This window comes from Crocodylus siamensis, chromosome 6, assembly GCF_052110815.1.
Source record: "Crocodylus siamensis isolate JL-2025a chromosome 6, ASM5211081v1, whole genome shotgun sequence".
Taxonomy (NCBI): Eukaryota; Metazoa; Chordata; order Crocodylia; family Crocodylidae; genus Crocodylus; species Crocodylus siamensis.
In genome coordinates, this window is record NC_143400.1 from 39,134,265 (window position 1) to 39,161,254 (window position 26,990).

The window sequence follows — 26,990 nt, forward strand, 5'->3', positions numbered from 1 at the left end:
ACCAAATGCATACAAGCAAAGACTGTACATCACAAGGTGTTCCACCAGGTAATAAGGCTGTGATTTAATGTTAATTATTTATAATACTTCATTATGTTCTGTAGCTAAGTTGTTTTAAAAAAGTCTTAGTATTATGACTCTTCACTTAAACATTGTGAGATTAGCACAAAGTTCCTCTAGAAAAAATATAGTTACAAGGTTGTAGTAGTTTCTTTAATCCATTAGATAAAGCTCTAATTGCATTTTTTTTAAAATTGCAGGATTTTTTTAATCCACAGGAACTCCATCCCAAGGGCTGAATTAATTTCTGAAGTCCAAATTAATGGATGAATTCAGCCCTATTTGCTGAATAGGGCTGAAAGGAGGCTCACTAAGTGTTGGCAAGATGTCTTCCTCCAAGCTGTGCAAAATGTTGTCGAGTCATTCTGAAAGAATAGGGATTTACCAGGTTTCATTACAAATTTGAAATCTGGTCCAGGTTGGAACAGCCCTTTGTAGAGACCTACCACGGAGGTGGAGCAGATCAGAACATCCCCCGAGCTCTGGGTAACGTGGAACTACATTTTTACGGCTGTCCCTTAACTTCCCAGGCATCCAACAAGCTGTGATCCTGTTGGCCTATGAACATCCTTAAGCTTTGGCTAAATTTGTCTCTGGACTTCTGATTTGCTCTGCGTACAAATAACACGTGGCAGGGGAGATAACATGATGATGGTTTCAGCCCATGTGGTTTTACTCACTTGGCAGGGGATATTAGGAGTATGTTACAAATAAAGTAAGTACTTACTTACTTACTTACTTACCCTTTTTCTCCACCTTGTGGGTACAGACAGAAGTGCAGCTCCCAGCTGTAACCGAGAAGGCTTTGCAGGAAGCCTTCTGAGTTACAACTGATGTCGTGGAACAAACAGAAGTTCACTGTTGGCTCCAGGGGGAGGGGAATCTAGCTGCTGGCTGCCAACCTGGCCCTGGTTTCTTTCCCCTAGCAGTGGCCCAGCCTGTTTGTTTCAGGATGGGAGAGGGGAAAGGGAGCAGAGGGAGCTCATTCTAGGGGTTCCCCAGCCTGCTCTGGAGGGTGGGGTGGGTATACTGGAGCCCCCCAGCCTTGGAGGGCTCCAATACACCTGTCCCACATTCTGGCAGGGGCAGAGACTGAACTTCCTCTGCTCTCTTTCCCCCCCTCCCATCCTGAAAACAGCTACAGGCTGGCAGGCAGTACAGACAGAAGTTATAAAAAAACTCTGTTTCCAAATGTCTTGATCTGACCCTGCATGCAGTGAGGGGTCAGATTTTCACCTGATTGACCATTTTTGAAGCTGTCTGCAGCCTTGTACTTACGTTTGGTCACTGCTATAAACTGCTTTCTATGGCCAGATCTGGCAAAAAATGTCACTTCTGTCTGTGCTCTGAATGACTTGGTGTAGGGTAAAGGCCTGTCCCTTGCACTGTGGGTAGGCTGACTCTTAGGGTGCACGAAAGCCTCCCAATGGAAGCCTCTTGCCTACCCCGTTTATGGTGCCGGGCAATTGCTCTTGGGCTTTCAGCGGTTCCCAATCTGTGGCACAAATACCACCAGCTGTGCACAGACAACCTGCCAGTGGTATGCATTTACAGATGTATTATAATTACTTGAAGTGACCAAAATTTGCTGGTGGTTGAATGGGAAAATTTGCTGGTGGTACTTCATGCTGTATTGTTTAAAACTCATGGTGTGTAACCTGTCTGAGTTTGGGAACTGCTGCTAGCTTATTCCTTCAGTATTTTGCCTATGGGGAAGTGAGACTGGGGGCACCCAAGCCCCAAGGCCTCCAGGTTTGGGGCTTGTGTGCCTCCTGCAGGTTCAGGAGCATCTGAAGCATCTTGCTGCCACCAAACCTGAGCTCTGTTTAGCGGGCAATTTGGAGGCAATCTGGCTGGAGACGTGACATGTAGATTAAAAACGGGACAAAAGGAAGCTTACAAAGAAGCTCCCTCAATTTTGGAGGAGGCTGGCTGAGGATGCCAATGCAACTGGTTTCTCTCGCCGGGGTGCATCCCTGCTGCCCAGCGGCGCCGGACCCAGGTCGGAGGGAGCCTTTGTCGGGTATCTGATTCAGTCGCAGTCTTGCACGGGGCCCTCGGCAGGGCGGTGCTGGGCTGCTCCCCCTCCCCGGCGCCGTGGCGGAGGGGGGAGGGAGGGCAGCCCAGCCGCCGCCTCAGGGCGAGGCGCTGAGACGTGTGTCGGGGTGGCTCCGGGCTGGGGCCGGGGCCGGGCCCCTGGGCTGTGCGGTGCTCACGTTTCCGAGCCACCGCGCGGGAGGGCTCGCGAGGCCGGGTCCGCCTGCCCGCGCCCCCCGCGCTCAGTTTGCACCCACCTCCGCGGGGCTGCAACTGACGAGGCTCCGAGCCGAGCAGCGGGGAGGCGAGTCCTGGGCGGGCCCCGCCGGGGCTCCGCGGGGGCTCGGCCGGCGCGGCGAGGCGGCATGGAGGCGGCCGTGGGGGCGGGGGTCGCCTCACGGGACGGTTGGGGGGGCGCGGACGCAACCGAATCAGCGCCCCGCCCCCTCGGCCTTCTCGCCCCGCCCTCCCCGCTCCGGGTGACGTCACCCGCAGCTCCGCCGGCGCCATTTTGAAAGTAGACACTTAGAGGGGGGGGGGCAGGGAGGGAGCCAAGAGCGGGCGAAGCTCGAGGAGCTGAGTCGGTTTCACCCCCCACCCCCCCCCCGGTACAATCTGCTGCCATCCTCCTCCGCGGCCCCCCCCCCCGCCCGACAAACGGGGCGCTTCTAAGAGCGGAGACGTGCCACTATCAGACCCGGCCACCATTGGGAGGCCAACATGGCAGGTAAGGGGAAGAGAGCCCCGTCCTTCCCGGGCGCCGGAGCCCGGCGAGGGCGGGGAGCGGAGCGAAGGGGGCGCAGCTGAGGCCACGGGGCCGGGGCGCGTGCAGGGAGCCACAGTCTCTTCTTTCCGGGGCTGCACATGTCTGCTCCCTCTTTCCCTTCCTCCTCTTCTTTTTTTTCTTGCTTTGCCCTGCATCCCGGAGCGCAGTGTGCAGAGTCCGTTTCTCCCGCTCCTGATTTCCTTCCTTTTTCCTTCCTTCCTGCCAGAAGATTTGCGTTGCAAAAGGGCAGCGGTGGGGTGAGGCGGGAGGAGTCCTGTGCCCCTGAAGTTCAGCGTGGAAGGGGGGTGCGGGCAGGGTGGGTCTCTCTCCTTTATTCCCTGTTCGACTTTCTGCTTCGGGCTGGCAGACCTCTCCTCCCCGCTGCCTCCCTGAAGCGCGGCTGGTGCTGGCGGTGTAGACGGGGCTGACAGAAAATGGTGTTTTGAGTGCATTGGCATCCTATTTGTAGAGCTCACCTTTAAGACATCTGCAGATCAGAGTCAAATCAGACTCGCAAATAAAAAATACCTGTGTGTGTGCATGCTCTTGGGGGGGGGGGGGCGTTCTTTTTTCTTCTTTCTCATTTTCTTCTTCCCCATTTTGCAAATGGCTTTACTTCATGTACAGAGGTGTGGTTGGTAGGACATCATTTTGGGGGTTTTTTTTACTTTCCCTCTTTGAATTATTTTTTCCCGAGCTCTCTTCCCCCTCCTCCTCCTCCTCCTCCTCCTCTGCAAATAAATTGTATTTTTGATGCTTTGCATTTGGGGAGGCTCTGTTCAGGTTTGCATCTTGCTTTCTCCCCCACACTACAGCCCCCCCTCGCTCCACCCATCCTTGTCTTTTTAATCAGTGGAAACAGGGTCTTGAAGGCAGCAAGTTGTTTGGAAAATGAAATTCAGCTTGATAGTTAAGGTGTGGTGGCTTTTCCTGCAAAATGTCATCCTCAGAATGCTTCCATGATGGGAAGTGCTAAATAACAAATATCAGAGGCTGGGTACAAGTGAGAAATTGAGGATCCAGGTTTTGGGATGGTGGGAGAGATGGTCTGGTAGGGTGTACTCCAAGCAAATATTTTGCATGAGTGAACATCTTTGTGACGCTTCCTTATTGCTGCAGCTCAGTCTAATTCACTAATCTCTTGGTGCTTAAAGAACCACCAAGTTCAGACTTGTGTCTGATCCATTTCAAATGCTGGATTCCCCTCCCTAGTGCTGGGGCTATCTCGATGTTTCATGGAGAAAGCAGCTTGCTTCTTCATTCTTAAACTTCATTTAACTTGTTCCTTCCTGCATGCCCCTTGTCCCCAGAAGTGGTTTAGCAGGCACTTTGCAAACTGCATCTGTTGCTTAGTCCTGGGTTGTCATGGCTGGGAGGGAAGTTCCATGTCGACTGTCTCTTAGAAAGAGCAAGCTCATTTCAGTCTCTTCCTGGATGTACCAGCCCAGCGATTTGCTCAGCATCAAATGTAAAAGAAATTGGTGGTGGATTGCTGCGTGTTTTGGTGGCAAGGTTCAAATGAATCACTGCCTTCCGCTGAAGCAGTAATGTTTCTGAAGCTTTCTCTTCGATCCATTTTCTATGGTACTTACATTTGTTAACTTTAGGTAGATTTCAGGGATTTGATGTCTCTTTTTTTCCTCTCTCTTTCTCCCCTAGGTCTTATTTACTCTTTGTGCTTCTGCTGGGGAGTTGCAGAGTTGTCGTAAAACTTCTCTAGTCTTTAAGTATTTAGTCGTAACATTTTAAGGCAGCCAAAACAAAAGTCAGTTTTCTTTGTGGTGTGCAAAGTTTTTAAATGTTTGTAATGTTCTGAAAATCATTCCTGGACCTAATATTTATTTTTAAATGTAAATCACTTGCAAGTAGAAATCTGTTTTTAGGTTTTACTGAAGTTCTGAAGTGGAAAAATGCTTTGATGCAAAATAGGCTACTGCTCTTTTGTTTTCACATAGCATTGTTTATGTGTTCTCTTTTTAAACGGAGCATAGTTTAACATTTAATTGTAATTATTTTGGTAGTTTTATGATTTATCTAATTGTAGTGAAAGCTTTGATCATTCTTAGCACTACTTTAGCCAGATTGTGCTTTGAATGCAAATTGCGAATGACAAGTGGTATCATTTTGGGGGAAGCACTTTGTAATCAAGTTTTGGCAGCTCTGCTTTGGCTTGGGAAGTCTTGGTGGTGGGTGTGTACAACAGGCTCTGAATCGTTGCTTGCCAGTCCTAGATGCATACTGCCTCAACTGGAGCAAACAAAACTTGCAAACAACTTTTTAATAGGGGTCTCTGCTGCTTTTTTTGCTTCCAGGAGCCGGAGGAGGAAATGATATTCAGTGGTGTTTTTCTCAGGTGAAAGGGGCTGTAGATGATGATGTAGCAGAAGGTAAGAAAAGAACTTTTATTTCTTTAAGTTACCTGTCATTATCAGTTCTGGCTGTGGCAAACATTTTTAAATAACCTTCTCTGCTGAAGTCTCTTTGTGAAAAGTGAACTTTATTTTTACATAACTATAACAAAGTAGGTAAAAGCAGTGAAAAATTCAATGCATATCTGAGTTTATGTATATTTAGATTCCAAGACTTGCACCCGGGGTATGGTAGGTCCAACTTGGGTTCAAGGTCAGATACGATGTCTGTAACTGACTGGACTTTTTCCAGTCACGTTTAGTCTGTTTGTTGCTTTACACAACTTTCTGTCAAATGGCCACTATTCTCAGTTGTGACATTGCTATTTATTTGTTTGTGGTGTCTTTTTTTCCATCCATCAAATAGAGATAATGTTGCTTGTTCATATTCTGGCACAGGTGTTTGATTAATGTTTGTATACCACTTCTAAAGACAGATGGTGCGAGATAAGTCATCTAACTTTGTTCTGATCTTTCTGTCATACATAACCATCAAAAGACTATTTTAACCTTTTAACAATTAAACATTCATTGTTGAGAGGTTTTGTTTTGTTTTTAGGACTAAAGTTATTTAAAAACAGCCTTAAAATTTTGTAGTCAAGTGTTCTTATATGCCCAGAGATGGATGTCACTTTAGCAATGAGCCTGGTTTTAGTTGTTGGGGGAAAATTCCACTTGTAGTTTTCAAATGTTACTTGCTTTGCCTAAGCCCTTTTTCACCATTCAGATGGTTAGGCTGAATGGAGGCCTAGATCCTACATGCTGCTCTGTAGGGCTGGATATCCAAGCATCTGTTTTGCAGAGACCAGTTTGCAAGATCAGGAACTAGAAGAATTTTGTCTTGCAAGGCATTGTCTTCAGTGTATGTAATGTGCATTGTATAGGCTTTGCACTTTCTAACTTAGAGCCAAGTGTTAGACTTATGGTGCTTCTAGGAAGAAGTAATTAACGTCCTTTCCATTACTTCGTCTTTTTTTGAGTTGTGGTTTCCAGTCTGCTTATGGTGGATCCCTCAGCCCAGCTCGTCCCAGGCTTGGGGCAGTCCAGGCTGTGGCATGTGCAGCCTGTCCTCGTGCCACTGCCAGTTTCTGCTGCCAGGGCATCCTGACCTGTCTGCCCCACATCCACTGCTGGGGTTGCCAGACAGCAGATGGGTGGGGTATCCATGGAAATATCCAGGATCCACATGGGCAGGATCTGCTTCACTAGGTAGATGGGGTGAGGAAGGGCATCCAGGAGCAGGGCGGGCAGACCTGTGGGTGGGCAGGGAGGGGAATCTGGGAGGTGGGCTGGATGCAGGGCCAGGATCTTGGGGCGGTGACAACGTGGGGCCGGGGTCCCAAGGCAGATCCCCAATCCATTGCCTGTACAGCCCTGCAGTGGGTGACAGTTGTGCAGGCAAGGGTGTGGGGCGAGTGTATTGAGGCGCTTCCCCTGGCCCTGCACTTTCACGGACATGTGATCTCAGCCCTGGCCCCGCCGGCCTGCTCCACTCTTGGATGCTGCTCCCTTACCCACCTGTGTTCTCATCTGTTTGCCCAAATGCACCCTGTCTGCGGGTCCCTGGCTAGTTTCCATGGAGACCCTGGGATTGCTGGGCAGTGACAGTGTGGGGCTGGGCCTGGCCTCGGGCATAGCCACAATATGCTTCCCTCGCACCCCTTCCTGCAAAACCGGTGCCTGTTGTAGGGTGTCCAGGGAGTGGATTGTGGCTCTGCTTGGGGCCCTGGCCCCTCGATCCAGATCCCAGCCCCGGCCCCACTCACCTCTCCCTCTGTACCCCACCTGCCCATGGCTCCATCCCTTCCACCACGCCAAGTGTGGGGCAGAACCACTTTGGGAGTTTTGGTGAGCCGTTGCAGGGGGTAGGAGTAGGAGCTGTTGATGCTCACCCTGCCCCAGGACAGCTCACCAGAACTCCTTAAGTGGACTTGCAGCCAAAATAATTGCCCACCCCTGAAGTAACCTCTGAAAGGCTAAATGTTATCTAGAATTGCTACAAATGTAGCAGCACAGTTGTCTTGTTTGTGTTCTTTTTTTTTCTTGCAACATGTAACAATAATAATGCCATTCAAGGATTGTCAGGCACTTACAAAAAGATGAAGTATGTCTCTCTGTCAGAAAATATCAAATTGCTCAGTAAATATTCTTAAATCCTGAATTCTAGATTACTGTTAAGTATTTCCTCTGCCAGGTATTTTTTTCTGGTGAATTTTATTTCAGTTGGAATTCTTTAGCTAACTAACTTCTTAATTAAACGAAGAAAAATTGGGGCAGTAGTAACTGCCTGTAGCAGTTGCTCATGAATGTTCCTACTAATGGTTTGGGCATGTAACCCAGAGAGTTTGTATCCCTTCCATGTAATAATAATGGTATTTTTCTGTGTTTCTGTGTATGAATGGGTTTTCCAATGACAGAGAAATCTGAGAGCCATGAAATTCTGTCCTTTAGCTTTTCTAGTTTCATAGTTGGTCGGGTCGGAAGGGACCTGAGCAGATCATCAAGTCCGACCCCCTGCCGTGGCAGGAAAAAGTACTGGGGTCAAACGACCTCAGCAAGGTGTTCCTCTAACCTCCTCTTAAAAACCCCCAGGGTAGGAGCCTGTACCACTTCTCTTGGAAGTTGGTTCCAGACCCTAGCCACCCTGCCTGTGAAGTTGCGCCTCCTGATATCCAGCCTAAATCTCCCCTCTGCCAGCTTGTGACCGTTATTCCTGGTCACTCCTAGCGGTGCTCGGGGGAACAGGGACTCCCCCAATGCCTGCTGGTCCCCTCTGACTAGTTTGTAACAGGCCACTAGATCCCCCCCTCAGCCTTCTCTTGTGGAGGCTGACCCGGGTTCAGGTCCCGTGGCCTGCCCTGCTGCCCCCTGACCATGCGAGTGGCCTCCTCTGGACCCTCTCCATGTTGTCCACATCCCTTTTGAAGTGCGGCGCCCAGAACTGGACGCAGTCCTGCAGCTGCGGGCTGGCCAGTGCCGGATAGAGGGGGAGGATCACCTCCCTGGACCTGCTTGAGATGCATCTCTGGATGCATGACAGGGAATGTTTGGCCTTCCTGACCGCCTCCCCATGTTCATTTTGGCATCAGTAGTGGTTCCAAGATCCTTTTCTGCCTCTGCACTGCCGAGAAGGAAGTTTCCCAGCCCGTAGGTATGGTGCTGGTTCTAAATAAGCAACTTAATAATTGTTGTTCTAAAGCATTAAAGTTATAGCATGAAAGATGATTTGCCAACTTCCTGGCACAGTTGGGCCGCTACAGTATCTGGTCACAATAGGTGGAGTTTGTCGTCCTTAGTTCTGAATGTATTAACTAGCTTTGATATTGTCAAGGCATTTGGTGACTTTTTAATCTGTGTGTGTGTGTGTATGAGTCCATTTTTGTTCATTCTGTTAATATACAGAAAGTAAAAGCTAAACAGAAAGTAAAAGCCAACCTTTGGATAAAATGAAAGTATATTATGGATTTAAAGGGACTGAAATTGACTACAGTGCTTATTTGCTTAAAAAAATACAAACCTATTTCAGTGTTTATTTAAAAACAAACAAACCTCAGTTTGGTGTGCCAGAGCCTGATTGACTGGTTTTGTGCACATGGAGGGGCTGCTGAAGTGTGTTTTCTGTGCGAGAATACTGGATCATAATGGATTTGTCAGGCTTGAAAGTTGCTTTTTACACATGACCAAGTTTTTGTGTGGCATGCTGGGAGCCCTTATGGAATTGTTCCTACGTACGTACGTACAACTCTTAGCTTCTATCTAAGTATTTAAAGGTAATGTTAAATTTGGGGGAGATGCCTTATAACTGCAGTACTTTCCAAATCATTTACTGGTTAAGTAGTGTATAAGGTTGGAGTGCTTAATTTTTTTGGTTTGCTTTTATCTTCTTAGTTATCAACTGAAGTTTGCTGATGTACTTCTTTTCATAATCTTCCTTATACATTTGGGACAGTACCTTTACATGTCCCTTGCCTCTCTTCCCTGGGCAATTGACAAGAAAACTGTACTCTGTGGTTTTAAGCCCAGTGTGATGACCTGTTTCTCTTCCTGCTTCTGCCTTAAGCACACAGCATGTTGAAAGTTTATTAAGAACCTTGTATGAGTCTTAAATGTGTGATTTCTTTTGCAAGCTGAGGCAGGATATATAAACCTGGAAGTGGACTAAGTGTTGCCTGTGATGATGAAAGGGGAAAAGAGTGAGATTGCAGTTTGCATGTCTGTATCCAGTTTTTAGACAGTTGCATGGAATATTGCTATTTAAAAACAGATTTGTTACATTAGCAACTTGGTTTGCTTAAAAAAATGGGAATAAACTTTCAGAACTATAATCTGCATTTAGTTTGATGTTGCAGTTTATTTTGTGCATCTGCAGGGTTTAGGTGGTTTCACTTTTTTTTATATACATATATATATATATATATAGCAAATTTGAGTTATTTTCATTTATCTGTTTTCTGGACCCTGCTATGTATGGTATTGAAATATTTATTCTGTACAAATTATAACAGTTTAATTTTCATTGTTTAAGTGATACAGTTATACATGTGGATACTCAGTGTTTAAACAAACATGGATTACTGATTTAGCTTGTAACCATGAGCAAGCTAAGCTAATGAGTGTCCACATACAAATTGGATCCCTTTGACTACATGAGTTAATTGTTTCACTGTGTCTTTGTGTGGAAAACAAGCCTGAGTATAGGAGCATGGAGAATACTTTTTAAAAATTCAAATAAACTTATGGGAAAAATCTGTATTGAGTTTGGCAAGAGTTACCTGGTACCAAGCTTGTAGTAAACTTAAGGTCAGATTTGATTCTGGTATCACTTTAACAACACATACACAACTCCTGAGTTTTAAGACTCCAAGAATAGTTGGACTGTCTGTGTTACAAAGTGCTGTGCAAGGGGCTGACGCATATATTTTCTTTTAGAATTAAATAATGCCCCCTGATTATTGCCTCTCAAAAGAATCCTGTGAATTCAGTTCTGTCCTCCTGGATTCTGATAGCCTGTTCTCACCAGAAGTTTGGCTAACTTGGGGAATGTGGGTGTGTACAGGGAATGAAGAGTTGGACCCTGACTTTTTTTTTAAATCTCAAATCATGCAAACAAGCTTCATGATACATCTGAGGATGCGAGTTTATAGCACACAAAGTAAATTGCAGTGGATGAATTATGAAATCTTTGGGGTTCTTACTATAGCAGTGAGTCCTGTTTTCATACTTAATTGCTTTACATGGTTGGTGTTTTAATTTGCTGGATTACATTTACCCAGTTTCAAGTGTATGATCATGGGATTTTTTTTTTTCTTCCTCCTCTGCATTTTTCCTGCAAGGGCCCACATTTTGTAATGTATCTCTAGTTAACTCCTTGTCTTTCTGTATACTGAAAAATTCTAGGGGCCAAGAGCTTCTGCTGGCTGTGTTGCTAATGCAGCTGAACCAAGTCGCTAATGTAGAGAAGACTTCCCCAGTGATCATTGACATTTCTGGCAGTGTCTGGTAAACCTAATCTTCAGTAAGCTTAATGAACATCCTATGAAAGTATCTAGAATATGAGACCTTTTTATGCTATTGCTGCTTTGGAGCTCATTTGAATGGTTTTCCTATACAGCAGTGTAGACATAGCTGTCCTGTTCAGTTCTTGGTAATCCAACACATGGTTCTACTGGAGAAAAGGACTCCAAAATTTGTAGACCTACCCCCCCACTGCTTGTATTCTTTTCTTTATTTTGTGGAGCACCCACCACAACAGTTAGAAATTAATGGAAACTGTGACTTTCCAGAGTGTCTGGAAACAAAAATGTGATTGATAGAATAACTTCATACCTGGATTTGGATAGGGCCTGGTATAACGAGATCCGCATCTTGGAAGTCCTCCTGCAGTGCTCTTGCTATCTGGGGCAAGCAGTGCTTAACAAGTTGGGTGTTTTAAAAATAGTTATTGTTAGAAACCTGCAAAGCACAACAGATCTGCAAATTTCTAACTTTTTTCTCTTTGGTTGTTTGTTTGTTTGTTTGTTTTTGTTTAAGAGTTGCTGTTCCTGAATCCTCAGATTAGACCTACTTTTTTCTTGGAAGAAATAACCCAGTCCCTAGATAATTTGTAAACAGTTCTATAAACAACAGCAGCTGCTTCAGGAAATGAAAGATGAAATGGTCATTTTCTGCAAGACCCATAAATGCAGTATATAAGAATCGACAATATTTAACATGAATCCCTGACTCGTGTTTAGTAATATCAGTAAGTAGCCTGTGCGAAGCGGCTAATATTCGCTTTGGATTTGGCTGATTCGGGGGAGAATGATTCAAATCACTGTCCCAAATCAGATTTGGCCACTGTGAAATTGGCCACATCTCTGAATTGGACAGGCCCCATCCACCACCTGGCCCCAGCTCCTGGCTTTTGGGGGGTGGGGGGAGGGCTGGATTCACCAGGCCCTGGGGGGCGGGGGGCAATCCCCACTGCCCCACACTGCGTAGGGGGCTCTGCCATGAGCCCTCCTCCACCCCTCTTTTAAAAAAAAAAAAAAAAGAGCTGGGAGAGTGGGTGGGGGTCAGGGGGCTCTCAGAGGGGATGGGGCCTGGCTGGGGTCCCCGCATGGTCCCCTCCCCACTCCCCTTCCCCCTGCCTACCAGCACAGAGTCTGGGTCCAACTCCTTGCAGCAGCGAGAGGAGGCTGCCCGAATCTCCAGACCTTTTCTGAATCGATTCGGACCTTTTTATTGGTCTCCTGATTTGATTTGGAGATTCAGTAATATTATTCTCAGAGAATAACCTTAGTTGCAGCAAAATCATTGAAGAGTCAGTTTGTTCATTTTTTGTGTGTGTTTTGTAGTAGAAAAGAAAAGTATTTAATGCAGGAGTTGTTTTATTTATACCCAGTAAGGAAGTCGCTGTAACAAAAGAAAAGAAATATTTTGCAGTTGACATTGCCCTCTGAGAAGCAAGATATAAAACGGATTCCTTGCAGGTTTTTTCCTCGCCTCAAATAATCTTAATACATTTGGTTTCTTATTAGAAGTTACTATAGAAAAAGGTTACACTGTGCTAGGCACCGTGTGCGTTATGCTTTCCATAAAAAGGTTGTCCCTGTGGCTCTACTATGTTTTCATTTTCCTCTAGTACATCAATGGACACCAAAATAGGTAGACCACTGGCTCAGTTCTGTTGGCACATTTCATTTATCGGAGCCCTATATGTATTGTGCAAAAATCTTGCATTATGTTTATTGTTTGTCATGCTTTAGGACTTTGGATAGAAATAATTTAATTTAGTACTTGCATAACAATTCCCTTAGGGTATAAAATGCACCTGCAACTCTTTTAAGCATATTTTGCAGGATCTTTCTACATATTACAGTGTGTTGCATAATATTTAACACCATAAATATGACTGCAATATTCTTACTGTGTAAAGTCAAGGATAGTTAGCAAGATAGAGGGCACAGGAAAAATTAAAGGTTATAATCTGTTTTGATATAAATACACAAGGAAATCTGCTATTTTTGGTCCTGCACATTAAATCTTTAACCTGGGGACTGACTTGTACAAGCTGAAGCTCCAGAGTATGTGTTCTTGGCTTTTCTTTCAATACCTTTTCAATAGGTTCAGTGAATCAAGGTGTATAATTAGGAATATTTATATGAAAAGATAGTGATTCTGTACAGAGTTTGTTATATGCTGCCTATTTCTCACTGGGAGTCGTAATCTACAGTAACTAATAATGTCAGAATCATAGAAGTATTGTTCCAGCTGAGGAATCAGTTATTTCACAGTAGATACACACTGTTGTTGAAATGCTGGTGTCTAAACATCTGACTTGGGAATTAGAGATTTACTTATTGTTCCTGTGTTTAACGTTTGATTAGCTAGTGTCAGGGTGTCAAACATATGGCCTGTGGGGTGGATCCAGCTTGTAGAGCCACATGATCTGGCCTTTGTCACTGGACTTGACCCCATGTGCTGCACCCAGTCCAGGGCATGCAGAACAAGGGATCAGTCTGGTATGTGCGATGCATGTAGTGCCCCACCAGACCATCCCTGTGTGCTGGTTTTGTGGACGGCCTGGATCAGGCCATGCCAGAATCAGTGTGAAGGGCTAGTCCAGTGGTGCAGCACATGCCCCATGCTAGCCCTTGCACTGCAAGTACAATGAGTCCTGGGGCCAGTGCGTGGTGTGTGTAACAAGTGAGCTGGATCCGCTGCTGCCCAGGAGATGGGCCTAGTCTGGCCCTCAGGGCAGCCCAGCAACCTTCATCTGGCCTGCAGGGTTGGATGAGTTTGAAACCCCTGGGCTAGTGTATAGATCTTTAGAGGAAGGAGGAATAAGAAGGTTGTTTTTTGCTCGTCTCTTCTGTGGAAGGAAGGTACGTGCACATCGCTGTCTTGTGGTGGCAGAGCAGCATTGACATCTTGATCTGATGTAGCATGAACTTCTATAACTGGACATCCTTTGCTTGAAAGTATGGTGTTAAGTCGTCTCTGGGTATTCTAATCCAGGAGCATCATGGGTGTTTTCAGAAGAGCCACATAGGCTACCTTTTAAGGCACCATGATGATTTGTCCTTGGAAGTGAAGGCACGTAAATCTAGGCTACTGCCATTTTAAGTCAGAGCTGGGAATAAATGTTAAGAGAGCCTCCTGTGTAAATCAGTTTATGATGGAGAGACTGCCATGCAGGGCCCCAACTATGGCAGTGCCGCTGTGGAGTGTTACAGAAACCTCTAATTATTATTTTCAGAGTTTGCTGACATTTCAGTTGCAAAGGTTATGAACTTCTATAAGCTCTTTCCTAAATCATCTTGAGCACTGAAGGAAAAAGAACCATCTTTGTGAGATTGTTCGTTACAAATGTATACTTATTATTTAGAGATCTACGAGTGATAGAATTTTTTTTTAGTGACAAACCAACCTATGTGAGTTGCATGTTAAACACCCTAGGCAGTCATGCTTGTGTCTAATTTTGGAACTGTAGACAGAAGTTTTAGGATCATGCAGAGTGGAAGAACTTGAGTTTAAGTAAGAGCAGTTCTTCAGGTAAGGCAAAAAATATTTTGAAAAGGGAATTTTCTTCACATTTTCACATGCAGTATTTAAATGAATGATTATGGGAATTGTGTGCCTTTCCAAGAAATACTGTTCCATGCTCCATGCACGGAATAATTGGGTTACAGATAACTGCATAAACAAAGTGTATTCAGGAATTAAAGCTCTAATAAGGAATTTGCACTTGATAGTGTTTAAAATTTTCAGTTAATTTTGAACATATTCGTTGAATTCTTTTGGACTCTTTGTAGCCGTTCACTCAAGGCAGCCAGATATATCGGTGAAAAATTTTTGATTCTTGAAAGCAGTGTTCACTAGTCTCCACTGAGGCAGTCAAAAAAAAGAATAAGTAAAAGGATCCCACTTCTGAAAATGTGGCACATATTGGCTATCTATAGATGTACATTCAGTTGCAGATGACTCATTTTCTCAAAAAAATTTTCATTTTTTTTTAAAGCAAATTTATTCAGCATGCATCAAAATTAGTTGGGTTATAGTTGTACAGAAATCAGACGTCATTTTTAACTTAAAAAGCATATTATATGCAGCAGTTCCTGATTGTCTGTTTAGAAGTGATCTACTTTGATTCCAAAATCCATTGAGAGTTTGTCTGGGGGGTTTTTTCTGTTCCCTCTCAATAGACATGTGATGTGAGGGCAGAATTAGTAGAGAGAAAGAGGAAGGAGTTTGATCATGGGTCTGACATTAACTGGCACCAGGGGCAGGCAATTATTTTGAGTGGAGGGCTGCTAAATAAGTTTTGGTGAGCTGTTGAGGGCCGCAAGGGTAGCCCCGTCCCTTAATGGGTACGCTGCACCCTGGAGGTCCCACCTCTACCTTGTGACCTTTGCCACTGGAAGTCCCTCCCCTTGTCCCAGAAGCATTCCTTTTTGGGAGGGAGGGTGCTGCTTTCTTGAAACTGGAAAAAAACCAACCCCAAATCATATACTTCTACTATAAGTTTTATTTAAATTTTATTTTAAAATTTTTTTGTACTGATTTGTGTGCTTTCACAGTGTATCTAAACGCAATTGTATAATAGCTCAAAATGGTGAGGTGAGAGATTTTACTATAGGCATTTACTACAGGCTACCAGACCAAGGAGGGGAGCTAGTCCTGGAGTTCTCTCAAGAACTGATGGACGTGTGCAAGGGAGTTGGTTTTCATGGATTACTTCAATTACCCAGACATAGATTGGGAGGAACACTTGGCTAGGTCAGATTGTTCAGACAGTTTCCTGACTCTGACTGAGGAGCAGTTCTTGACCCAGGAAGTGCGAGGGCCAACCAGAGGTAATGCTCTCCTAGACTTGGTCTTGGCCAAGGGAGATGATCTGGTGTGTGATTTGAACATTGAGGATAACCTGCGCGACAGCACCCATAAAATTATTAGGTTCACCGTCTGCCACAAGGTTGACAAATCAACCAGGAGGATTGAAGTCCTGGACTTCAAAAATGCTGACTTTGACAGGCTCAAGGCATTGGTAAGGGAGGCAATGCGGGACCAGGAAGGGATGGTGCATGGGGTGCACGAAGAGTGGTCGTAGCTCAAGGATACAATCTTTGAAGCACAAAAGAAAACTGTTCCTGCAGAAAAAAGGTAGCAGAAGGGCTGGCAAGCCCTCCTGGCTTAGTAGGGACATTGCAGTTCTCTTAAAAAAAAAAAAAAAAAAAAAAAAAAAAAAAAAAAAAAATGTCCTCACAGTGGAAGCTAGGGATGGTGCTGAAGGAGGACTATACATTAGTGGCCAAGGCGGTGACTGAGTTTAGGTTAGTCACGGATGATAAAAAGTCCTTTCAGTATGCAGGCAGTACAAGAAAAACAAATGGAAGTGTGGTACCCCTGCTTAACACCTCAGGACAGCTGGTAACTGACTTTCAGGACAAAACACAACTGAATGCCCACTTTGCTTCGGTATTTCACCAGACCAAGGGGAAAGATGAGGAAGATAAGGCTCATAGGGGGCATGCGAGGAATGGCAGCTTCCCCACTGTGGATGCTGAGCAGGTGCAATACCAACTAGAAAAGCTAGACATTTTATAAGTCAGCAGGACCAGATGGACCTCATCTGAGAGTGCTGAAGGAGCTGGCTGAGGTCATTACAGAGCCCCTGGCAAAGCTCTTTCAGAAATTGTGGCACACAGGAGAGATCCCTGGGGAGTGGAAGAGGCCCAACACTGTGCCCATCTTCAAGAAGTGGAAAAGGGAGGACCTGGGCAACTACAGGCCAGTCAGCTCAACCTCTATCCCAGGGAAAATCCTGAAAAAGCTCATTAAAGAATCTGTGTGCAATATGCTTGCAGAAGGTAAGATGCTGAGCGACAGCCAGCATGGCTTTGTTGCAGGTATGTCTCTTCTTGCCAATCTCATCTCCTACAACCCAGTCTCTCACAACCTGGACATGGGAGGCAAGGTAGATGTTATATACCTAGACTTCCAAAAGGCTTTTGATCCAGTATCCCACAATATCCTTGTGGGAAAACTGGAAGATTGTGGGCTCACCTGCTCAGCGGTTCAGTGAGTGGGGAAACTGGTTGCAGGGTAGGACCTGGAGAGTTCTCATGAACAGATCTGCGTCACCTTGGTGCAGAGTGGCCAGCAGTGTCCTTCAGGGGTCCGTGCTTGGTTCAGTGCTTTTCAACATCTTTATCAGTCATTTGGATGGGAGAGTGAAAAGCTTGCTGGCCAAGTTTGTGGGTGACACCAAGTTATGGGGCAGTGTGGTCATGTCAGAAGATAGGTTGCAGATGCAGGCAAACCTGGATAGACTAGAGAGTTGAGCAGACCGGAACCAGATGAAGTTTAACACTTCCGTGTGTAAGGTGCTCTATCTGGGAGAAAACAATTCTCAACATACATACGGGCTTGGTGGTGACAGCTTGACTTGCACCATGGTTGAAAGGGACCTAGGATTAATGATGGACCATCGCATGAATATGAACTGTCAGTGCGAGGCGGTGGTCAGTAGGGCAAGTAACACTCTGGCATGCATCAGCTGATGCATCTTGTGTAAAACTAAAGAAGTGATACTCCCACTGTACTCAGCATTGGTGAGACCACAGTTGGAGTACCGCCTCCAGTTCTGGGTGCTGCACTTCAATAGGGACTTGGAAAAACTTGAGAGAGTCCAGAGAAGAGCCATCCATATGATCAGGGACTTGCAAGGCAAGTCATACAAGGAAAGGTTGAGGGACCTGGGCCTCTAGCCTGAAGAAGAGAAGGTTGAGATGGAGCTTGATATCAGCATACTGCTATATCAGAGGAGTGCATCAGGAGCTCAGTGAACAACTGTTCACTTGAGCACCCCCGGGGAAGACCAGGACCAATGGATACAAACTCCTGGAAGGCTGCTTCAGGCTTAAGACCAGGAAAAACTCGCTTCTTCACAGTCAGGGTGTCTGGATTGTGTAATAAACTCCCTCCAGAGATGGTGCAGTCCCCTACCTCTGAGGCTTTCAAGAGGAGACTGGACAGTCCTCTTGCTGGGGTCACTTAACCTCAGTTAGTGATTTTTCTGCCTAGGAGGGGGCGGTTGGACCTGATGATCTGTAAAGGTCCCTTCCAGCCCCTAACAATCTATGAGTCTATGAAAATACAGCCCTACTCTTGTATACCATGTGTGTGGTGGGGTGTAGGGTTGTGGAGGGGTAGGGGAGAGAGAGAGATGGGGCCAGACTGCTGGCTCCATCATAGTTTCATAGTAGCTAGAGTCGGAAGGGACCTAGGAAGATCATCTAGTCCGACCCCCTGCCTTGGCAGGAAAGAGCACCGGGGTCAGATGACCCCGGCAAGGTGCTCATCTAACTTCCTTTTAAAAATCCCCAGGCTAGGAGCCTGCACCACTTCCCCTGGAAGCTGGTTCCAGGCCCTAGCCGCCCTGACTGTGAAGTAGCGCCTCCTAATATCTAATCTAAACTTACCCTCCGCCAGCTTGTGACCGTTATTCCTGGTCACTCCTGGCAGCGCACGGGGGAACAGGGACTCCCCCAATACCTGCTGATCCCCCCCTGACCAGTTTGTAGCAGGCCACAAGGTCCCTCCTTAACCTTCTCTTGTGGAGGCTAAACAGGTTCAGGTCCCGTAGCCTCTCCTCATAGGGCCTGCCCTGCTGACCCCTGATCATACGAGTGGCCCTCCTCTGGACTCTTTCCATATTGTCCATGTCTCTCTTGAAGTGTGGCGCCCAGAACTGGACGCAGTACTCCAGCTGCGGCCTGACCAGTGCCGCATCATGTGTGGCTCTTGTGGGCTGTGTGCATGCTTCATGCAGTGCAGCCAGGCAGACCCCACACCGAGGCTCTGGGCTCCTGCTGGTCCACACTGGCCCCAGGCCACTGGCACAGGCTCCTGCCTGCCACCAGCACTCTCCCACCGCTTCCTTACTTTTTCTCCCACGTGCCCACTTGTCATTGCTGCTGCCACTGCTTCCTGCCACCTGCCTGCCTCTGCCCACCGCCACTTCCTGGCCAGCACTGTGCAGTTCCCAGCTGCATGGGCTGATTGTGGCAGTTTCCCATCCTTTCTCCATCTGATCTTATCTGACTTTCCACTTGGATGCAGGGAGAGTGGTGACCCTTTGGCTGTTCCCCGCACCAGAAGCTGCAGAGGCTTCCGGTTAGGAGCTGGGGATGGGCGAGCCTTGCTACTCAGCCTCTGGGTTCTGCTGCTGGCACCTTGTCATCTTTGACAGGCAGCCACATGCAGATGATTGATTTTTCTAAATTTTTTAGGTGCTCTGCAGGCCTGGTGGAATGGCCTGGTGGGCTGGATTTTGCTTCCCACTAACTAACACGATGGCTTTAAACTCTTGTCTGCAGCCTTTTTATCTAGAAAATGATGATGCATATTTGCTGGTGGAGCTCGTCTGTGCAGGGAACCTTACTTTTCAGGGAACACAGTCTTGCAGCACAACTTGTAGTAGGAAAGAGCTAATATCTACAGTATAGTTTGGGACAGGAGAGGGCTGGAACATGATTATGAGCACAGACTTTTTCAGAGAGCCTCTCCTAAGTTATCTGCAGTGGATTTGGGTGCTCAGTTTTAGGTACTCAAAGTAGGGGAATTTTCAGTGTGAGCTGTGTGTTTGTGAAAAGGGCCATCCAGCAGGTATCCAATCTGTTTGAAAGCTCAAACACAGCTGGGTGCCCTGCTTCTGGATTTTCAAACCTTGCTGTTGTCTGATGCTGTACTTTTGCAGGCGGTGCTGCTCTCCCTGTTCTAAATGTCACTGGCTCCCTCCCTACCTTTGTCCAAGGTCACTGAAGACACTTCAGCAGTTCTGTTGTGAGGCAACAGTGGCCCGCTGTGATTGGAAAATGCTTTGATCCACACTCCAATCCATGTGTCTTCAATAGATGGGGAATGATTGTGATGGCAGTTGGATAGGATTTTATCAACATGATCTTTAGGCCTCTGTTACGAAGCAGAATGTGAAGGTATTATGGAGTTGCTTCTAAATGTTGTGGGCAAAATTGTTAAAAGTTTGGCTAAGGCACATAGGGCTATGTAGCAGGAGCCTGGGACTAAGGATTTTCAAAGCTGATATTTGGCTGCCCATAAGATGCGTGAGTTTTTCAAAAGCACCAAGACAAAATTCCTGAATGTCTGGGGGTAAGAGAAAACTTGGCAATGTTGCACATGGATGTATATATAAACCAGTGCATTTAGAATACCTATACTGCTTTTTAAAACATCCAAGTGTTGCAACATTCATAGGCACTGAATTCAGTTTTTGCAAGTAGGTGCTTTTTTTCCATTCCCACACCAAGCCCCGTGCATGCCAAGAAGAAACAGTGAGTTACTTCAGCCTGGCTTGCCTGATGTGGCTGGTGAGTGCTGAGTACCTGATAACTTATTTTGGCGGGTGCATGTTTCCCAAAGCACCCATGAAGTTGGCACCTATGGCAGCACTGGCTTCTAACAATTACCTTGTCCCTTACATAAAATGACCAGAATACAGTTTGTGGATATGTCTGGCTAGGCTTTCGCATGGCAATTTAAAGAAAGGAGGTGGTGTACAACTAAGTGGTCGGAAGAGTTGATATTTCAGTTACTGCAGCAGGGAACAATATTCAACTTTAATTTTTCTACAGCAATCAGCTACAAAGCTGAAAGGCATAATAATGAATATAACCACAAAGTTTAACTTCGCTCTATCTCTCTCTTTTTCAACTTGAAGAGTTAAAGGCAAGGGAGAAAACAGAGGTTTACAGCTGAGGCATGAGATGGAGAGTTGAGGAGAGATTCAGGAAGCCTGTTCCAGATAGTAAGAATTGGAAAGGAGAAAAGGCACTTGCACCACCAGTGACCAAGACTATGTGAAGAAGATGCAGGAGGTCAGTGCTAGACAGGCAGCTGGGGCAGAGAAAAGTAGGTAACACTGTCTAGTTGACAGATACTTTCATGAGCTAGTTAACTCGTCTTCCTCCTCTTCCTCTCTGATCTTATAAAACATGTTCCCCATCCTGCACGCTTACATGTATTTTCCTTTCTTCTGTCTTTTTCTAGGAATTATGTAGGATCCCTTTGGGTTTTTTAAACGTTCCCTTAAAAGGTGGTGGTCCTGTCTGACTGGGAGCTGGTAACATGGAAGTTTCAGGACTGGATCAGACTTGCAGTTCACATAGTTCAACACCGTGTTTCTGACAGGGGCTAGTGCCAGAGCTCTTGGAGGAAAGGTGCAAGATATATTTGTTTAGCATGGTGTCTTTCCCCTATGAGGGTGTCATCTCTAACCCCTGATAGAGACTAGCATAGAAACTGATGTTGGGGGTATCTTTATGACTTGCAGTACTGGAGTAAGAGCTTGGGCTCCTGCTTTTTTCATAGGGTCTAGGGAGAATTTAATCTTCTGTTGAAGACTTGACTGATTCAATTCTTTTATTGCTTCAGAGAACCAGTTAGTCTCGATCCTGAATTATGCTGCATCACTTATCCTAGAAAACCAATCCTCTGTATAGTCTTGCCCATCTTCCAAGGTTGTGTAGTTGTGCTGCTCCTGTACTGCACTACCTAGCCACTTCTGACAAGGGAAATGGCAGCATTAAGTATGATAGAATTCTGGTCACTTTTGCCATATTGATCTTGCTGGATCATATGGAAAATGGCCTGTGTTTGTATATTCTCTAATGTAATTCTGTTTACCTTTTGGCCATACAGACTTTCCAAAAGCAACAGAAGATCACACAGATGGCGCTCTCGTTATAGAAGCCTGTTTATGCAACAATATTAAAATTCCCATTCTAACATGCAACTCAAAGTGGTAGTTTTTTTTGCCTAACACTCAACTCAGTTGTCTGGTACTTCCCTGTTCACATGTACATATTCACTGCAGCCAACCATCTTGGGTTGAGTTTGAGTCTTGACCCAGCTATATATAACTTGACTGGATTTTTTTTTAAGTATGGAAATGAAGTTAACATCATCTGTCAACTTCATCTTCAACTGATAAATGCACTGAGCTGCAAGTGAAGGCTGTTACACTAATAATATTTATCCATTTGTTATTTGCTTTAGGAGGATGTGAGAGTTGCTTAACCCTTTTGTGCTTGGGTTTCCATATTTGCAAAACCTGGATACTTGCTCCCACAGATTGGGTGTTGCTTGGGAAGCTTCAATAATGGTCAAGTACTTTGTAGTCTTTGGATGGAGATCATGTTACTAACCACCTTGTGTTGTTTCACAACTGGTAAATAGCTCTTGCTACCCCTTATGGAAATGAAGATTCTCCACATTTCGCAAATGAGGGAAGTAAGACAGAGAAGTGACTTACAGAAGGACATGAAGCGTGAAACAGTATCAAAGCTGCAGTGTTGTGCTCAAAGTCCGGAGCAATGCTGTCTCTAAGCAAGGTGCTTTATTTGTAGAATGTCCTTCCCCCCCCCCCCCCCCGATGTGTCAAGAATCTGTAGTTATCTTCCACCTTATTTGCAGTTGTGTGTGCTCAGCATCTCTAAAACATGTCCATAAAGTGAACAAAATGTAGTTCATGTATTATTAGGCCCCTGTATTTTACCAAGGAAGTTTTAAAGCTGTGTATGCTTGTGCCAAATAGGAATACATGAAAATAGTGGCCACCTGGAAAAAGAAGAGCTTGGAAAGGGCAAACTTCTTTTCAGCTTCCAAGTGGCACTGCAAGCAAGAGCTGAAACTAATGTTTAAAAATAATCTGTTTAAAGCAGGTGAGTGTCCTTAGGTGAATCAAGTAATCAGAAGCTTTTATTCTGTGATCAGCTGGTAGACAGAGCTTTGCATTCATCCCTTTTGGAAATGTAAGTTGTACTTGTGACCTTCACGACTGCTGAGCTTTCCAGCAAGCTGCCTGAAACTCCATCTAGCGTGAGAGTGTGCCTGTCTCTCTCTCTCTCTCTCTCTCTCTCTCTGTCTCTGTCTTTCTCCCTCTGTCCCTCACTCCCCTTATGGCAGGTAAGAACAATTTTGCTTTTATTTGATTGCATTCAGGAAAATTTTGTTTCCATCCACTAGAAAAGATGCTTGTTTTTGGTCTAGAACCTGACACTTGAAGATTTAAGTGCATTACAAATTTTGGGCCTTAGCTTTAGCACATGGAATATAAGCATTGATCGGAAATATGGGCGAGAAGGCTGAGGGGGTGAGGTCTCCAAATAAAGTTAGTGTCCTTGGGGTGTTTATTTTTTGAGAGCATAGGAAAGCACACTGGGCTAAAGAATTCTGGCAAGTTTGAAATGTGTTGCCACTCTTCTTTTCTGGATATCACTTTTTTTTCATTCTGAAATACCTTTCTGATTTGTATTGCGTGTCCTAGAGCTGGTTTAGTATAAAATGGAGATAATCTAGCCTCTCTGAATTTCTTACATGCCAGATCAAAAGAAACGCATTGCCTGAAGGCTTCTGATATTTTACATGGAAAACAATAACTCAGTACATTCTTTCCAGATATACTGGCATTTGCCAACAAGAACCTAACCACTGGTCCTTCAGTCCTGGGCAACCTATTGAAATGCTAGCTGTAGTTTCAGGAGAGGTTTTTCCATAAATAGCTCTGTACGATGTTGGCATACTAGCAGGCCTCCTGAAGAGAACTAACCGAGGTCTTCTAAGGCCTGGTTTTCATTCTAAGCACTTTTTGTGTACATGGGTGCTTCGTTGCATGGAACTCTGTTTTCTTGGAGCTGTAAAGGAAACGTAGGAGGAAATTTTACAGTGAATACTTGTAGAGTGCAGGTCAAGCCAAGAAATTGATAAGGAATCTTTTAGAGGAAAGGATAATAAATAAAAATAAAGATTTTTATAGGTGAACATCATCAGGTATATTTTCTCTTCAGTAATGCCAGTGAGCTTGTTGTAATGCCTGCTGCACTGTAAGAGTTGTTGCATGGAAGGTATAATTTGTAGCTTTCATCTGGCAGGTTACCCATCCATAAAAAGGATCCCTTGAAAAAATATATTCATGAGGTGTTTTTTGATTGTGTGAACAAGTGCAGACTTATTTTAGTGGATCTTTCAATAATAGTTCCAATGAAGTGGCCCTAAAAGGATTTTCTGTTGTCTTTGAATAAGTGATGACATGGTCAAGTGTTTAATATAATTTTGAATAAGGCATCTTAAGAAGTTACGGTGTCTTGAAGACAGCCAGGCCTATGTAAACTTGGAGAGAGAACAGTGAATATACAGGCAATGCATCCAGCTCTTTAAGTGTTTACTCTTTCACATTATTGCTGGAGGCATGTGAGGAAACCTCTTCCAGATGATGACTGACACCTTAGTCTTGGGTGGAACTTAACAGGTGACAGCTGGGGCCTGGCATTTCCTATGGGCAATTGGCCAGTAGAGGTATGTGACTTAAGAGAAGTAGCAGTTTCAAGCATTAAAGCTAGTATTTTGAAATCTGAATGATACTCTGAGCTTGCTGAGACTTTGCAAGGAGAGTTCTTTTCAGGCCTTCCTAAGTATATTGAGAATATTTTCCATGGAAAATATTTAACAAAGTAGAATTTTTGCTTACAAAAGCTTATGCCTCCTTGAACCAATTAGTCTCTAAGGCAGGGGTGGGTAAAATATGGCCCACAGGCCAGATCCAGCCCACTAGGGACTTTTTTCATCTGGCCTGTGCACACCCACCCTGCCCAGCCTTTCTCCACAAGGGTAGAAGCGACTTGCCCTTGTATACTCCCCCCCCCCCCCCCCGGGCACAACATACCATTTTGTACCTCGCTCCCATCCTTGTAGGTAGAAGGGCCTGGCCCAGCCAGCAGAAGCTTCTGGGCAGGGCTGCTGCTGTTGCTGCAGCTGTCCCGGGGACCTGCTCGGTTTCCCCGGAGTCCCTCTTGCTCCAGGCAGCAGGTAGGTAAGCGATGGAGGCAGGGGCAAGCTGAACTTGGGGTTGGGGCTGGCAGCAGCGTGGAGCCTACACTCAGGGGTGCGGTGGGAGCATGGAGCTCAGCCAGGCAGGGTGTGGGTGTGAGGGGGTGTACTCCCCCACATGGCACACAGCCCCTGCTGTGGGGGCACTTGGAGTGTTTGCCCCTGTGCAGGCTGTGTGGCTCTGGCCAGCACTGCACATGGGGATATGAAGGGCAGCCTGCCTGGCCCACCTCTATTGTGGAGGCTTCGTGCAGCGTGCCTGCAGCTTTTGCACTTGTGTGGCACCCAGGGAAGCCCTGCACTGGAGCCAGCTGCCTTTCCCACCCCCTGCCGTGCAGGTCCCAGGGCTCCACTGGGAGTTGGAGGGAGCCACCCTGCCCCCTTGCCTCCCCACAGAGTCTGGGAACCTGCGTGGCAGGGGGTGGGAAAGGCAGCTGGCTCCAGCAGGGTGCTTCCCCCGGTGCTGCATGAGTGCAGGATGTACAAGCGTGCTGCGCAGAGCCCCTATGATAGAGGCAGGCTGCGCTTCTTGCCCCCCTATGCAGCACTAGCCAGAGCCAGATGTCGGTACCTACGTGGGGCACAAGTGCCCCTGCATGCTGCTGTATACTTTTTGGGGGAGTGTTGGAGGTTCCCCACACCCTCCCTTATACCCCAAAAACATCACTTACCCACACCCTACCCCTACAACTCCCCCACATATACACACCCCCAACATACTGTATGCCCACTCAGCCCCACACTTCCCCCCCTCCCACTCACAATATACAGGACTAAGATTGTATTTTTGAGTTACTATGTAATCCTCTCTATATCAAGTATGCACACACAAATCATGACGCACTTTTTTTTTGTAATAAAACCAAATATGTTATCCTAGGTGTTTGACTCTTAGTGTATGGTTTGGGTTTTTTCTGGTTCTGAGATTGGATGAGATTGCCAGATGGGAAGGACTTCCAGTGGTAAAGGTCAGGGGCTAGGGTGCATGATTTCCAGTTCCAGTATGGTAGCCAGAGGGCAGGGCAGCTGTCAGGGGGTGAGGCTACCATGCGGCCCCTGAAATCTCATCAAATCTCATTAAGCGGCCCTCCAGCTGATGTAATTGCCCACCCCTGCTCTAAAGTGTCACCCTACCCTGTCTTCTTTTGGGAGAACCAAGATGTATGATGTAGCTTGGCAATGTCTGGTGCAAGGTATAAGGTGCTAGTTCTTGGGAAGAATTATAATTTATTGCCAAAACTAAATTTCCCATCTTACTAAGAAGGATGAACAAGCCCCAGAGAAAGTTTTGTCCCATGTTTCCAAAGTGTTTATTGGGATCCAGAAATTGTAGGTAATTTACTAGTTATGCTTCTTGAGTGTCTTTCATTTGTGGATTCCCGAGCTCTTTTACTAAGTGCTGATTGAATAAATCTTGCAAGACACCTTTGAGCATTCGGCTTTTATCTCTGTTTTATCTATAGGGCTACTGTTCTTGAAGGTCTAACTGATTCTCTGGCAAAAATGAAATGGAACTTGTCTTCCAGTTCTTTGTTCTGTGTGCACCAACGAGAATAGCACTCAGGTGGTATGTTGGATATTAGCATGCTCATTTACAGGGAAGCTAGTCTAAATTTAGTCTAGACTCAGAGACAGTGAAACTCTTGATGTCTGTCTTGAGTTGGAATTCATTTCTACGTTGAGATTTTTGCTGTTGCTTTAATTGTTAGGTAAAACTTGGGGTAGGAAGTGGATTAGAAATAGTACTGTACTAAACTGCTATCACTAGACAGATGTCAGAGTAGCGAAAAAATCCAGTTGGCGATCACTTGTGAAGGAAAAATCTTTTAACCTGTTTTGTGTGTGGTGGCAAAGTGCATGCTAGGGATTTGTTGGTGCAGCAGTGATACAAATTTAGTATTTACAGTTGATGTATTTATGTAAATATAAGCCGGACAAAAATGAACAGTTATTTACTGAATTAGAAACCATATAGAAATAGATGAGTTAGACTATTACCTTCCTTCAAGAAAACTTGGGATGGGTGAATTAAAATTTGATCTTGGCATCGAGTCCAGAGCAAATTAAAATCTAATTAGTGTGGATTTTACTCAGAATCATTTTGACATCTTGAATGGAAATTGTAGTGTTGTATGCTGTCAGAAGAATTTAAGTATCTTGTTTGATGTACAAGTTCTTATACATTTTGGGTAACATCTCTTTTGTTCTTTGTGTATGCGTTTCTAATGACTTTCTTTAGGACCAGATGCCTAACTTTTGAATAAATGGATTAGTTGTTAGAAATCAGAGAGACCTTTTGTTAGAAACCTTATAATCTTGCTGATATTATA

The 26,990-nt window shown here is 45.4% G+C and overlaps 2 protein-coding genes across 4 annotated transcripts in view; one reads left to right on the top strand and one right to left on the bottom strand.

Moving 5' to 3' along the window:
- Positions 1–2,722, bottom strand: part of EBF2 (EBF transcription factor 2) — a 244,525-nt gene extending 241,803 nt beyond the window's left edge. For both annotated transcript variants that reach the window (XM_090054453.1, XM_090054451.1), the window contains exon 1: positions 2,355–2,722. In XM_090054453.1, the coding sequence (XP_089910579.1) occupies positions 2,355–2,722 (368 nt within the window). The remainder of the gene's footprint in view (positions 1–2,354) is intronic.
- The window catches only part of PPP2R2A (protein phosphatase 2 regulatory subunit Balpha), a 66,567-nt gene continuing 42,272 nt past the window's right edge, over positions 2,696–26,990 (top strand). Inside the window, exons 1-2 of one of the 2 annotated variants that reach the window (XM_090054456.1) lie at positions 2,696–2,824; positions 5,176–5,250. In XM_090054456.1, the coding sequence (XP_089910582.1) occupies positions 2,818–2,824; positions 5,176–5,250 (82 nt within the window). In that variant the 5' untranslated portion in view covers positions 2,696–2,817. Of the gene's footprint in view, positions 2,825–4,395; positions 4,448–5,175; positions 5,251–26,990 lie in introns of those variants that run through there. The other variant, XM_090054455.1, reaches the window with a different exon arrangement.